Here is a 15,729-nt window from a genome sequence, read left to right as displayed (position 1 = left end):
CGGGGTCGCACAGAGTCAGACACGACTGAAGCGACTTAGCAGCAGCAGCAGCAGTTTTGAGCAGAGGACACATTGAAATGGAATGACTTGAATTGTGTGTCTCTTGAGATTCAAATTATGCTTGGGACATAAGTAGAAACAAGAAAGGTTTACACTTAAATCCTCTACTTCAACTCCTACCAGAGAAAAATATGGTTTTGGCAGACGGGTGCAGTTTAATTGACACATTTAAACTGAAGAAACATGGAAGATGCCCGTGAATTTGCCCAATTTGTTCACACTTGTTCCTTTGTCCCCTCTATTTTCCACAACAGTGAATGAGAAAGCTGTCCTGGTGGTTTGGGGACAGCAAGGAGTAAGAACCAGAAGGCTACACGTATCCCCAGTAACCCACACTGGCAGTGGAGGAATCCCTTTGTGTGGGGAGGTGGCTGAATGGTAGCTTCAGAGTGAAAAGACGAAATGAAGTTTCTGGACCCACTGGGTGAAAAAGGAAAATGCACATGGAGACAGAGAGCCAAGACTCCAGGAGTATCCAAGGGCTTATTGCAGTAAGAGAAACCCTCACTCCCGCGCTTTGATTTCCAGGAAGAAAGACTTTTCCCCCTAAAATCCCCGATTTCCTGCCCCACATCTTCATTTTTCCCCAGAGGAGAAATAAGTGACTTGTTGGTAAGTTGGAATCAACTAAGCATGTGTTACTCAGCTCCTTCCTCTATGACATCTGCTTGCTTACAAGGAATACAAGACTCTCAAACCCAACACTCAGTGTTCCACAATACCTTACACACAATAATGCCAAACTCCATGTAAAAAAAAAAAAAAAAAGTTTAAAACTCATGGTTTTAAACAACATCTGCAATTGCTGGATTCTGATTGGCCCATCAGTCAAGTGAAAGTTGATCTGCTTGAAATCCTACTTTAAGGATAAGAATGTTGCACTGAAGGCAGTTTCTGTTTTTAATTAATAATAGCAATTCAATTAATAATACTATATTCATATATCTTCTAGAATAATTAAAATCAAACTTCACTCAAAATGTTAACTAAAAAATAATACAAAAAAATAAAAATAGTCAAAACAAGTCCATTAATATCTTCTCTTCATAGGGCTTCCCAGGATCTCCTTGCAGTACAAGGGACTCTCAAGAGTCTTCTCCAAAACCACAGTTCAAAAGCATCAATTCTTCGGTGCTCAGCTTTCTTCACAGTCCAACTCTCACATCCATACATGACCACTGGAAAAACCATACCCTTGACTAGACGGACCTTTGGTGGCAAAGTAATATCTCTGCTTTTCAATAGGCTATCTAGGTTGGTCATAACTTTCCTCCCAAGGAGTAAGTATCTTTTAATTTCATGGCTGCAATCACCATCTGATTTTGGGGCCCAGAAAAATAAAGTCTGACACTGTTTCCACTGTTTCCCCATATATTTCCCATGAAGCAATGGGACCGGATGCCATGATCTTCATTTTCTGAATGTTGAGCTTTAAGCCAACTTTTTCACTCTCCTCTTTCACTTTCATCAAGAGGCTTTTTAGTTCCCCTTCACTTTCTGCCATGAGGGTGGTGTCATCTGCATATCTGAGGTTATTGATATTTCTCCCGGCAATCTTGATTCCAGCTTGTGCTTCTTCCAGACCAGTGTATCTCATAATGCACTCTGCATATAAGTTAAATAAGCAGGGTGACAATATACAGCCTTGACATACTCCTTTTCCTATTTGGAACCAGTCTGTTGTTCCATGTCCAGTTCCAACTGTTGCTTCCTGACCTACATAGAGGTTTCTCAAGAGGCAGGTCAGGTGGTCTGGTATTCACATCTCTTTCAGAATTTTCCAGTTTATTGTGATCCACACAGTCAAAGGCTTTGGCATAGTCAATAAAGCAGAAATAGATCTTTTTCTGGAAATCTCTTGCTTTTTCGATGATCCAGCGGATGTTGGCAATTTGATCTCTGGTTCCTCTGCCTTTTCTAAAACCAGCTTGAACATCTGGAAGTTCAGGGTTCATGTATTGCTGAAGCCTGGCTTGGAGAATTTTGAGCATTACTTTGCTAGTGTGATTGCAGCCATGAAATTAAAAGACGCTTACTCCTTGGAAGGAAGTTATGACCAACTTAGATAGCATATTCAGAAGCAGAGACATTACTTTGCCAACAAAGGTCCGTCTAGTCAAGGCTATGGTTTTTCCAGTGGTCATGTATGGATGTGAGAGCTGGACTATGAAGAAAGCTGAGTGCAGAAGAATTGATGCTTTTGAACTGTGGTGTTGGAGAAGACTCTTGAGAGTCCCATGGACTGCAAGGAGATCCACCCAGTCCATTTTAAAGGAGATCACTCCTGGGTGTTCTTGGAAGGACTGATGCTAAAGCTGAAACTCCAATACTTTGGCCACCTCATGTGAAGAGTTGACTCTGAAAAGAGTCATCAGAAAAGACTCTGATGCTGGGAGGGATTGGAGGCAGCAGGAGAAGGGGACGACAGAGGATGAGATGGCTGGATGGCATCACCGACTCGATGGACAAGAGTTTGGGTGAACTCCAGGAGTTGGTGATGGACAGGGAGGCCTGGCGTGCTGCGATTCATGGGGTTGCAAAGAGTCAGACATGACTGAGGGACTGAACTGACTGACTGACTTATTAGTGTGTGCTGCTGCTGCTGCTACTGCTAAGTTGCATCAGTCATGTCCGACTCTGTGGGACCCCATAAATGGCACCCAACAGGCTCCTCCGTCCCTGGGATTCTCCAGGCAAGAATACTGGAGTGGGTTGCCATTTCCTTCTCCAATTAGTGTGTGGGATGAGTGCAATTGTGCAGTAGTTTGAGCATTCTTTGGCATTGCCTTTCTTTGGGATTGGAATGAAAACTGACCTTTTCCAGCCCTGTGGCCACTGCTGAGTTTTCCAAATTTGCTGGCATATTGAGTGCAGCCCTTTCACAGCATCATCTTTCAGGATTTGAAATAGCTCAACCGGAATTCCATCACCTCCACTAGCTTTGTTCATAGTGGTGCTTTCTAAGGCCCACTTGACTTCACATTTCAGGATATCTGGCCCTAGGTGAGTGATCACACCATTGTGATTATCTGGGTCAAGAAAATCTTTTTTGTACAGTTCTTCTGTGTATTCTTGCCACCTCTTCTTAATATCTACTGCTTCTGTTAGGTCCATACCATTTCTGTCCTTTATTGAGCCCATCTTTCCATGAAATGTTCCTTGGTATCTCTAGTTTTCTTGAAGAGATCTCTAGTCTTTCACATTCTATTTTTTCCTCTATTTCTTTGCATTGATCACTGAGGAAGGCTTTCTTATCTCTTCTTGCTTCTTTGGAACTCTGCATTCACATGGGTATATGATCCCCTGGAGTAGGAAATGGCAACTCACTCCAGTATTCTTGCCTGGAGAATCCCATGGACAGAGGAGCCTGGCAGGCTACAGTCCATAGGCTTGCAAAGAGTCAGACATGACTGAAGCAACTTAGCACAGCATACTTCATAGTGTAGTTTTATTGAGGGCATAAAAGAGAATTATATTATGTAATTCCTCCTAATCCTTCTAAGTTTAGGAAGTTTCTTTGTCCTACTATCACTATTTTTGAAAGCATAAAAATGTATATAATAACAAGATTGAGGCTCCAGTATCCTTGGATTTTGGGTGGATGGTCTTAATTTTTTAGAATAATTGTATTTTGGCAATAATCACTATTAAAGAAATGCTGAAAAACCTTGGGTCTATAAAAACTTACCTCTTGTCCTTTTGCAATAGCTGTCTGTACTTCTAATGTCCAAAAGGTTTGGGATACACAGAGCACTGTTTGTCCAGGCCACTGTCTTACCCAGTTAATTCGTTCATTTTGTGTATAGGCAAGAATTGCATCTTTAATTACCTAATTGAAAAAGAAAATGCTTACAGGTAAACAGTTTCACACTTTACTTGAACAAGCTAAACAATGAAGAGCTAACTCCTAAATGGATTAACTTGTACTGCTCTACTTCTGACATTTTAGCCAATTATGAATATTCAAATCATGTGAGAAGACTATTTAAAGTTTTTTCATACACCTGTGAGCAAAAAAATATTTTATATAGCATTTTATTTTGCTGATATATAATCTATTTGTATGAACTATACTGTATGAAATATTTCTTTGACCAGCCAAAGATGTCTTAGATACTTTTGGATTGAAAAACAAAGGCAATTTTATTACAAAACGTAAGTTCAAGTAAATCCAAAATGAGATCCTTCAAATTCAGATAATTACTTACTTTGAACTTAATCAGATCCCCACTCAGCCACGCGCACATGTGTACATGCACACTAGGCAAACTACATAACTCCTCTAAAGTTTTTCCTATGTTTCCATATCTCGCTCCCTTTGATGACAAAGGCTATGCTGACAGGGTGGATGTAGACTTCATTCACAGAGAGTTGAGAGTTGCAAATTCAGGAAGTCTAAGTCATGTGCTTTGCTACATATGTTTTCAGTGGATCCATAGATCCACTTTTTCAATCAGTCTAATTTATTATATCAACCAAAAACAGTAAGGGCCAACAAAGGTCCGTCTAGTCAAGGCTATGGTTTTTCCAGTGGTCATGTATGGATGTGAGAGCTGGACTGTGAAGAAAGCTGAGTGCCGAAGAATTGATGCTTTTGAACTGTGGCATTGGAGAAGACTCTTGTGAGTCCCTTGGACTGCAAGGAGATCCAACCAGTCCATCCTAAAGGAGATCAGTCCTGGGTGTCCTTTGGAGGGAATGATGCTGAAGCTGAAACTCCAGTACTTTGGCCACCTGATGCGAAGAATTGACTCACTGGAAAAGACCCTGATGCTGGGAGGGATTGGGGGCAGGAGGAGAAGGGGACAACAGAGGATGAGATGGCTGGATGGCATCACTGACTCAATGGACATGAGTCTGGGTGAACTCCGGGAGTTGGTGATGGACAGGGAGGCCTGGTGTGCTGAGGTTCACGGGGTCACAAAGAGTCGGACACGACTGAGCGACTGAACTGAACTGAACTAAGGGAGAAGTGGGAAACTGTCCAAAAGATTTTATACCTCTTGAAAAAATATAATTCAAGCAGATACTCAAATTATATTTGAGAGAAAGGGGCATTAAGGTACATGATGTATATTAAATACGTGGATTCCAATGAGTTTTTCAATAATATATGACAGAATTTGAAAACTTAGTGAAAATTGTGTTGATTAGGACCTGATGCCATGCTTCCTTTTAGTTCTTGCTCTCAAGCTTCCCTGATGAATCATGATTTTTACTCCTGGTAAGGAACTTGCATGATAAGTTCACACTATGGTAAAAAATGAATTTAACTGCTCAACTAATGTCTATTTGCCTCCATGACTTAAAATTCTCTAGTAACAAAAAAAAATATTACAAATGACTGAGATGATAATGTGTTAATGTGAGATGTGAAGTAACTGTTAATGATTTTCTAACATTTTGGTACATATGTTACATATGCACAGAACAAAAGAAAGCACCATCGAAACTGATGTGAAACTGTAGAGAGGTGCTTTCTAGACAAGACTAAAGATAGACCATGTAGATTAAAGTGTGCTACTACTGCTAAGTCACTTCAGTGGTGTCCGACTCTGTGCGACCCCATAGACGGCAGCCCACTAAGTTCCTCTGTCCCTGGGATTCTCCAGGCAAGAATACCGGAGTGGGTTGCCATTTCCTTCTTCAATGCATGAAAGTGAAAAGTCAAAGTGAAGTTGCTCAGTCGTACCCGACACTTAGCGACCCCATGGACTGAAGCCTACCAGGCTCCTCCGTCCATGGGATATTCCAGGCAAGAGTACTGGAGTGGGTTGCCATTGCCTTCTCCAGATTAAAGTGTATCTAATATCAAAAGCACAAGAAATGAGACGGACTCAAGACTAAAACCCAAGTTTTTTGTAATATGCATTGCTTGTCAAGTGAGTCATTACAAAAATAATACCACAGACCATATCTTTGCCTTCAATCTATTATAATTGAGTTGATAATTTATGACTCAGTTTCTAAATAACAGTGCATTTATCAGTAATACATTAACATTCTATCATCTTTACTAGAAATAATAATAAATATAGCCAGCTACCTTGTGGATGGATTTAATCATAACTCTCTCTAACTCAACCAACCACTTCTCCACTTGACCTCTGGCTTTGGCTGTTGAAATGGTGTCTACGAGTTCCACCACCTCTCCCTCACTACTTTTCATGTGAGTAATGTCCAAACTTTCTGTAAATTCCACCTTTGCAATTCCTTCAAAACATTTCTTCAAGTGAGGTTGCACTCTGTCAGGAAAAAGAATATTTAAAAGAATTAACCAAATAAAAGAATTCCCTAAATATCAATGTTCTGTGTATTCCAAACTTTATTCAAAATTCATAAATGTGCATTATGCATGATGTCCCTGCTAGATGCTGCAGATGAAGTGTTGAAGGGAAAAAAAAAACATATATACAGAATATACATACATGAGTCAAGTGGTAGGTCATCATTAATTGAATAATCACAAAAGACCTATAAAATTACAGCTATTATAAGAGCTACATGAGGCTTTGCTTCGAGCACAATGAATTGAAAGACATTAAAAGTAATATAAGGATCAAATCAATCTTGACCAACAGATAAAACACTAATCTGAAGAATCTTCAAATGCACCAAAGTATGTTGATATTTCAACTGGGATCTTCAGAGACTGCTTGCAAATTATACAACAGGATTAGAACTTTAAATAAATCAACTACTTGGAAGGTGCCCAACTTTGGTCTACACACTGTAATGTAGATGGAACTGACTAAATTCCTCATTTTTGGCATGTTCTGGATTACTTATCTCTTACTCTGAAAGCACAAGACACAAAACTAAGGATTGTCACAAATATCTAATCACTGTCTGATATATACTAGATACCCTTTTAAAGAGTCAAGAATCAGCTGTAGGGAGAAAAAGGTAAAAAACCTCAGCCATTATGGAGCTTATGTTCTGTTGGAGGAAATCAAACAGTAAGCAAATAGGCACATTATAGAGTAAGCCAGATGACAAAAGAAGCATGCTGGAAAAAAAAAAAAAAAAGGCAGAGAAGGTAATCAGGAAAGGTGATTAGTGGGTGCTGGAAGGGGTTGCAATCTAGTGACCAGGGAAGGCCTTCCTGAGTGGCAGGTATTTGAGCAGGTTTTGCAGAGTACATCATGTGAAATGCCAGACTGGATGAAACACAAGCTGAAATCAAGAATGCTGGGAGAAATATAAATAACCTCAGATATGCAGATGATATCATTCTAATGGCAGCAAGTGAAGAGGAACTAAAGAGCCTCTTGATGAAGGTGAAAGGAGAGAGTGAAAAAGCTAGCTTAAAAGTTAACATTCAAAAAACTAAGATCATGCCATCCAATCCCATCACTTCATGGCAAATAGATGAGGGAAAAATGAAAACAGGGGCAGATTTTATTTTCTTGGTCTCCAAAATAACCGCAGATGATGACTGAGCCATGAAAGTAAAAGATGCTTGCTCCTTGGAAGGAAAGCTATGACAAACCTACACAGTGTATTAAAAAGCAGAGATATCATTTTGCTGACAAAGGTCTGTATAGTCAAAGCTACGGTTTTTCCAGTAGTCATGTAAGGATGTAAGACCTGGACCATAAAGACGGCTCAGCACTGAAGAATTGATGCTTTTAAACTGTGGTACTGAAGAAGACCCTTGAGAGTCCCTTGGACAGAAAGGAGATCTAACCAGTCAAGCCTAAAGGAAATCAATCCAGAATATTCATTGGAAGGATTGACGCTGAAGCTGAAGCTCCAAACCTTTGGTCACCTGATGCAAAGAGCCAACTCATTGGAAAAGACCCTGATGCTGGGAAAGATTGAAGGCAGGCAGAGAAGGGGATGACAGAGGATAAGATGGTTGGATGGCATCACTGACTCAATGGACATGAGTTTGAGCAAGCTCCGGAAGATAGTGAAGGACAGGGAACCCTGGCGTGCTGCAGTCCACAGGGTCACAAAGAGCTGGACACAACTTAGCAACTGAATAACAACAACAAAAGAAGTCTTGTGAATATTTGGGTGAGGAGGATCCTAGGCCAAGAGAACAATATGCTGAGAGGAGGCTGACTCTTCTATGGAAGAACTGCAAGGACTGTAGCAGAATAAACAAGAAGAAAACTAGTGGGGGATGAATAGGAAGGATCATGGTGTAGCACCTGGTGAGTGACTGCAAGGCACCGAGAGGGCACTAACTTTTCCTCTGCATGGGATGCAGAATAGTGATGTGTTCTGAAAAATCTGTAAGACAATATGTGATAAAAAGAGAAACCCACCCCAGACTTAGAAAAATATCATTCAATGGTATTTCTTATGTTTTAATCATCAAATAAGTTGATTACAGGAATGATTTACAACAGTCTTAAGTTATTACATAAACATAATCATATATAACTGGAGAAGGAAATGGCAACCCACTCCTGTATTCTTGCCTGGAGAATCCCATGGACAGAGGAGCCTGGAGGGTTACAGTCCATGGGATCGCAAAGAGTCAGACACAACTGAGCGACTAACATAAACAACAACAATCATATACAAATTCTGCATTATTCTGAAAATTAAATTTAAGCAAGTCAACTTAGCCATGTATGATGTATGCATTATGATATATATAGTAATATTGATATGCCTTACTTACCTAGTGGGATCTTTAGTCTCAGATAGGATCTCAAGAAGTTCATCATTAGACAAGAAAAAGAATCTGGGGAAGAAGAGACGTTTCTTTTCCAAATATTCATTAAGTCCTTTAAGAATGAGTTCCAAAAGCTCATTAGATTTTTTCAGCCTCTCCAGCATCCTCTCAATAGTTACAACTGACAGAACATGTTTATCCTAAAAATAAAAGAAAATTCACAACTCAAAAATGCTAGATACTGACTTCATATTATATTTGAGATTGCATGGTTTTAATATAACAAAGGTTACACAAATTTTAAAGTGAATACTTTTTTTTTTTTAAAAGTGCTCTTGCATGGTGTAGATCTAACCAGCGTCTTTAATTACATAAAAGCCATGTTAACTGGATCCTCAGTTAACTGAACTTATTTTTGGTACTTAGCCAAAGTGAGTTTGCTATTCACTGAAAGATCAATCAAAAATTTCAACTGTAAATTGTTTCATACAGAAATTTGATTCCACTGCAGGAAAATGTTTTTGTTAATAGATTTTCAATGTGACTGGAAAGAAAGATAATTTTCTGCTTTGTTTTAAAATATAACAATATAATGGGAACACAGCAATTTAATCAAAGAACAAAATAATTATCATTAATACCTGTTTTTTCAGTAAAACAGGTTCATATGAAATATGCAACACATACAATTCACTTATCTTTAAAGTGGCGCAATTTTCTAAAGGCATTTTATTATATTTCCTAAGAGTTTTATACTTCAAATAAACATTTTAAAATGCACACAAAAGTCAGCATGACAGAGACTCAGGAAAATAATTTAATGTGCAATTCATTAAAAAAAAGTATGGAGTAGTATTCTTGTACTTCGTTTAAAAAACTAAAATGATGTTCTTAGAGTGCCACCTTCTGGAGAAGTATGTTTTTCTTTGTTGGGGGAAAAAAAAAAAGAGTTGTTAATAAATGCGAAAAATTTTATTTTCAGCCAAAGAATATACCACAATTTGCTATTTTAGATCGGAGATTTTAAAGTTAAAAAATTCAGTTATTTAAAACAACGGTTCATATTTCTTTCCCTAAATATTATAATTACAAAAGAAATACTTCTGGAAACACTTAGCATTTGAGCAGGAAAAAAATTTTATTGAATTCCTCAGGTGAAACCTATTAATCTAGATCAGCTTAAGACTCTGAACCAAATATGCTAGTTCTGAATGAATATATGTGATAACCTATGTACCTTGGTATATGGTCTTAAGAAAAAAATATAGACAAGTAATCATTATCCTGACTAGGAACTCTCTTTCCATGAGAAGGTAAACAGAATAGAAACTGCATCTGATGAAGGAAATCACAGCCTTGTTCCTAACCGACATCCTTCTTACTACCTGTGTGACCTTGGATCATTTAACCGGAGCCTCTGTCTCTTTATCTTTAAAATGGGGATAAAAGCCGTCTCTCAAAGTTGTTATGAGGGTCAAATTAGACAAAATATTGGAAGCACCTAGTATGGTGCCTAGAACACACATACACTAGAAATCACCCTTTCCATTTCACCTTCTACAAATGCCTCTTGAAGAAAAACAGACAAACAGACACTACCCTGGGGGAATGGATGGAGCGAGTCACTTACACCCTGCTATCTATTCAATGGAGCTAAAATGAACATTTTATAAACTGCCTTCCTTCTGGTGAGATAATTATCATAGTGAAATAAAACTGGCTTTAAGTTCCACACTGGCACTGCCACAACATTCTGGTACAGAGTAAGCATTCCATAAATATCTGTTGACTGACTGAGTGAATGAGGATGAGTTCAGTTCACAGACACACAAAGCAACTCAGTTTTTCTGTACCAACAAAAGAAAGTTTTGAAGTTTTCCTACTGTACCAACTCATTAGCTAATGCTGTCAAGATAGAACAGTAAGATATTAAAACAGGAAGCTACCAGAAATGTGAAACTAAGTGCAACTCCTTTGACACTTTAATTACTTTTCATCTTCTGGAGAGGAAAAGAAATTATTAACTACCATTTTTTTTTTGGTTAAAGGATAATTCTACAAATTTTAGGTGTCTTCTTTTGCTTCCCAAGTATCACCACTCTCATCAGCTCAAATGACAAGCTACTGGCTAATTTACATTTCTAAACCAAACGCCGGTGATATCAGGGCCCGAAACTTTAATTGGGGGTATACAGAGGGCATTCTAATTACTGCTGCCATGAGAGGCTGCATAGAAAGTACACTTAATGGAATTAAGCTCAAGCCAGTTCACTAAACTTCCAGAAGCATAAACTTCCTAATCAGAAACCCCTAGACAACAGAAAACTGGTCAGATCTTCACTAAACCTATTAAGTATTAGAAAGGAAACATGGATTCACCAAGTAGATCTTTCTGCTCTCTTACAACTTTCAGATCCTTCGACCTCACCAAAAATAGAAATCCTTTCAAGATGCAGGATGTTTCTAGGATTACTCCAGCTCTTAGGACTCAGGACTTTGAATTTTTAGAGAAGGTTGTTTAGAATGAACTCAGAATTCTTAGAACTAGCAATAATTCAAGGATCAATCTCAATTTAATTATTCATTCACTCTGGACAAATATTTTTGGAGAGCCAGCTTTCTCAGTGCTTGGGCCACAACTGTGAACAAAGCAAAGACCCCAGCCTCCAAGAGGAGACAGGTGATAAATAACAAAATAATTCATACATCATATAGTCAGTTAGAAGGTGATGAATGCTGCAAACAAGAAAAGGGAGCATCAGGATGGCCAGAAAAGGCAGAGGCAGGTTTCAATCTAAACACAGTTCTCAGTGTGAGCCTCTTTATAAAGGGAATAGTTGAGAAAAGACTCCAGGAAGCAAAGATACTCATCAGCTCTGCAGATATTTGGAAGAACAGGGTCCAGTAGGTACAAAGGTTCTAGGGTGGAGTAGGTTTGGCATGTGTGATTCAAAAAAGGAAGCTAGCATGGCTAAAATAGAGTAAGTAAGGTGGAAAGTTTTAAGGACAGAGAGGTAAAAGGGTAAAGTGAGTAAATCAAGAACTTCCTGCTCAATGAAACTACTGCTATGTCCCATATAGAAGCATTTATCCCCTGGATACTAAGATATTTCAACTAGCAAGACCAAAAGTTGGGAAGCAGAACTGTTGTGAGTCGTTTATTGGGTGAACTAGTATGAAAAGTCAACATCATTTTCACTCCTTAATTCCCAGATCCATGAACTGTGCCTATGGGAGTTGGTTGAGAATATGGGCTATGTATCCTCTAGAACTGCATGCCAAACTCACAAGCTATTTTCTTCCTGCTCATATAGCAACTGAGTCTTCAACATGAGACATTCCACTTTTTATAAGGTCAATGTTCACATTAGGATCTGTAAATCTTAAAGAGTATCAGTCAATTGCCTCATTTCCTCTGTAGTGTGAATTCCATAGCAGAAGCAGTATCGTATGGAAACTGAGACAATAAGTCATTCAGTAAGTCAATGAATGACAGTGTTGGCAGAAATTTGGAAAAGAAAGGAAAGTCCTCTGGTGCAGACAAATCACTGATCCCTTCTATTCTGAAACAGGTGCACTGTATTTAATTCCTTCTAAATGGCTGCCTGGTCCCTTCAGGTGTGATCCTGTGTCAGAAGCATTTTGTTCGTTTCTGATGTTGACAGCTTGGATGCTCTGCAGTGTTGGGTAAGGGACAGCCCATGATGACAAATACTTCCATAATTCCCATCTCTGCCATTATGACTTCTTTGCTTGTAGCCTGGGTGACCACATATTCCCAGTTTGATGCGGAGAGTTCTGGCTTATGCTTGCTTTCCTGGCTTACTTATTAATTGCTCTGACTTTCAGAAGTTCTGCAGTTTGGGCAATATATTATGTGATTTTTCCATTTCACAGCTCACTGTGCATACAATGGCGTATGCTGGTTGACATTCACAAACAGATCAACTGGTCAACTCTATTAAGTGCCTCCTTTGGCAGCACTACCTTTTATTAAACATTTACATGGAGCACAAATATACTCATATTCTAGTCTATTCTGTGATTCCTGATAGATCTCCTTATTACCAATCTTTCAATCTTGTTTCTTCTAAGTCCTTGATCATATAGCCAAACTGCTTACTACTGACTATGATCAATGTAGATCCATATTTCTGACCATCTCTATAGGCAAGGTCAAAAAAAAACCCCAAACAACTAATATTAATTGAGGTTGTACCCTCTGAAAGGATTCCCTTCCTACTACGCTTTGAGTCAATCCCCTAAGGTGGGGAGGGGTTGTAATTTTTGCTTCTGAATAATGCAAGCATATTTTGCAGAAACCTATAAACCAGTCTTTGTTTAAATCTTATTAAGGCAGGTTTTGGCAGAAATAAGTAAGTAAACAGAATGACTCACATCTCCGTGACTAGCTCATTGAAACATGAATGTCTGGTAAGTGCAGTCACATCAGTCCATTAGACTGCATCTAACTTTGGTTCTCCCCAGACAAGCACTATTACAATACAATACCTCCCACACTCCTTAGAATTCTGAAAAGGCTTCTGGCAAGGGAAGCTCTCAGTGCGAGAGTGCGAGAGTCAGGGCAACCAGAGTTCATCAAGTTCCCTCAAATATCCCCAATTCTCAGTTCTCACCATCCCACTCTTTCCCAATAAGGAAATTATCGTTCGCAGAACAGATCTGACAAGGCTGTGAATTAAATTACATTGTAATTTGGCAACCTGCTGGATCAGACTGTCATTTTTGGCTATGTCAGAACTGTAGCTATGAGAATTAAGAGGCTCTCTGAGGGCAATCATAGAAGCATCTTAATCCTCTGACCATATCTTGAGCAGAGAATTTAAGCCTTTAATTAGACCATTTCTTTAGTTTTCCCAGGGTTTTAGAAAAAATTCCGCCCATCTCACATCCCTTGTATTTCAAATTTGTACTGTATTGACCTGTTCCAGCAGCCACTTGGTCCACCGAAGCATTGCTTGTGAAACAGACTCTCCACGAGACTAGTAGCATAATTTGAGTAAGTGAATTTTGCCCCGCCTGCTAGGTACCACCAGTGTGCCACTTTCAGATGGTAACTAGATTTTAACCACCCTAAAGCCCAAGTGGGTCAGGTAGACAATCCTAGATCCCAACTTTGAGGTTTTGATACCTGTATTCAGAATTCAGTGCAGGATCTTTCTAGGTAATTAAGCAAAAACGAAATTTAACATAGGGAATTAAGTGATTAAAAAATCACTAAAAGGTCTAAGGGAGCACACTCCAGTCTGGTTTTCCAGAAAAACTCTGAGAACCCTGTGGAACTGATCTTCCGGAAGGGTTATTTCTGCCCCAGTAAGAACAAAAGGACACCACCAGTGGGACAACTGCATTCAACAACACACCGTGGTGGCTGTGATTCTAGGATCAGAGAGCAGGGTCAGGAAGCCACCACCATCATCATCTTTAAGTACCCATCAAACTGGTGGCCAGACATTTAAGAAAAGGAAAAAAAAGAGACATTTTTTGACAGCAGAAATAGCTAAAATGGCAAGAAGATGGCTGTTGTATGCCTTCCAAATCCCCACCTAACCATCAAAATCAAATTTATTTCCAGAAACTTAGCTGTTAAGGAGTTTGGAAGACATAATTTTTAGCTTTCGAGCTCCCTAGAAACTGGCGAGATACTTGGTGCCAAGTCATATTTATGACAGTAAAAGGAAAAATAAAAATAATGACCAAAAAATAATGGCCAAAAATATGATTTTGGCCTGAAAAACAGAAACAGTAGTGTTCATATTTATTGAGATGGGGTTAGACTATAAAAGGAAAAAGTTTGGGGAGAATTTCAAGAGTGTCTTTTCCTGCCTTGTATGAAAGGGGCCACAAAAAGTAAGACACAACTGAGCGACTGAACTGAACTCAGGAAATAAAAAAGATTCATGTGGATCAAAAGTAATATTTGGATAAATGCAAATGATCATCCACTTCTTTCAACTCCAAATGATATGCAATTTGTTGTTCCCATATTAGTTCCCACATTCTCTCTTCTCAGAGAGCCCCTAGAAAACTTTTCAAGTGCATGTAAAGACAGAAGGCTAATGTCTTCATCCAGAAGTCTGTGCTATCACCAGTCTGCTGACCTGCTCCAGTGCTATCAGAACAAAAAAAGGCTCTGGGAGAAGGTGGTGTGGTGGGATGACCAGAGAGGTAAGGGCCATGCGCTCAAGGTTACTAAGAGGTAGAGAAGATGGATCCCACGTGCTGCAGACCCCAGGTGGAATTAAGGGCTACAAACCTGTGAAATACTGCTGTAGCATGGGGTAAAATACATATGAGAAGAACGTGGCAAAAGCCATCACTGGTCAATCAGTGTGAAGATGAAGCCAAGGATGACAAAACCTAGGGGAGATGCTCAAGGTAGAATCTCTTGGCAACCAGAACTTGTCCGGGGCTTCACCTGTGCACTACGAGTTAATCTGTGGACTTCACCTGCCCATAGTTGGTCAAAAATCTAGACCAGTTGTGATGACCAAGAGTAAAGGCACAACGTGAGGGCATCAGAGACATGATGTCATCCAAATCATGACCACCAACAAAAAGAGCAGATAATTTGGCTGGATCAGTTACACCAGTGAATTTTTCTTTCTCCCTTTATTTTTTTCCTTTCCTCTTTCTACTTTCTCCCCCTCCCTTTACCTCATCCATACCTCCTCCCTGTCCCAGTACCTGGTGATAAGAATAGGAAAGAGAAAAGCAGTGCAGGACAGCACAGTCCCCACCCACACACTCCAAAGAGGCCTCAGGTGTACCTGACTATGTGGAAGAGAAGAGCTCTAAATATAACATGAGACTGAGGTTCTCAAATAGGTATAGCTCAGTCTTCAAAGGCAAAATTATCCTAACCAAAAGTGGCTGGAAAATTCTGGAATTACACTGAACTTTCAGTAGGAGAGCCTTTCCCAGTGAGAAACAGCCTTTGGCCAAGCATAGTTGGGAGAAGATACCAAAACATAAAATTATTTCATGTTTATGCCATGAGGAATCAAAACAACCTC

At 39.3% G+C, this 15,729-nt stretch overlaps 1 protein-coding gene across 1 annotated transcript in view; it reads right to left on the bottom strand.

Annotated features, from left to right (window-relative positions):
• Positions 1–15,729, bottom strand: part of DNAH7 (dynein axonemal heavy chain 7) — a 259,815-nt gene that overhangs the window by 163,093 nt on the left and 80,993 nt on the right. The window contains 3 exon segments of the mRNA XM_086366894.1: positions 3,749–3,889; positions 6,107–6,305; positions 8,699–8,892. Of these exon segments, the coding sequence (XP_086223020.1) occupies positions 3,749–3,889; positions 6,107–6,305; positions 8,699–8,892 (534 nt within the window).

This window comes from Bos grunniens, chromosome 2 (genome assembly GCF_055505025.1).
Source record: "Bos grunniens cultivar Pamir isolate PY7600 chromosome 2, Bosgru_T2T1.0, whole genome shotgun sequence".
Classification (NCBI taxonomy): domain Eukaryota; kingdom Metazoa; phylum Chordata; class Mammalia; order Artiodactyla; family Bovidae; genus Bos; species Bos grunniens.
Note: the sequence above shows the minus strand (reverse complement) of the source record. Positions and strands in the feature narration are given on the sequence as shown.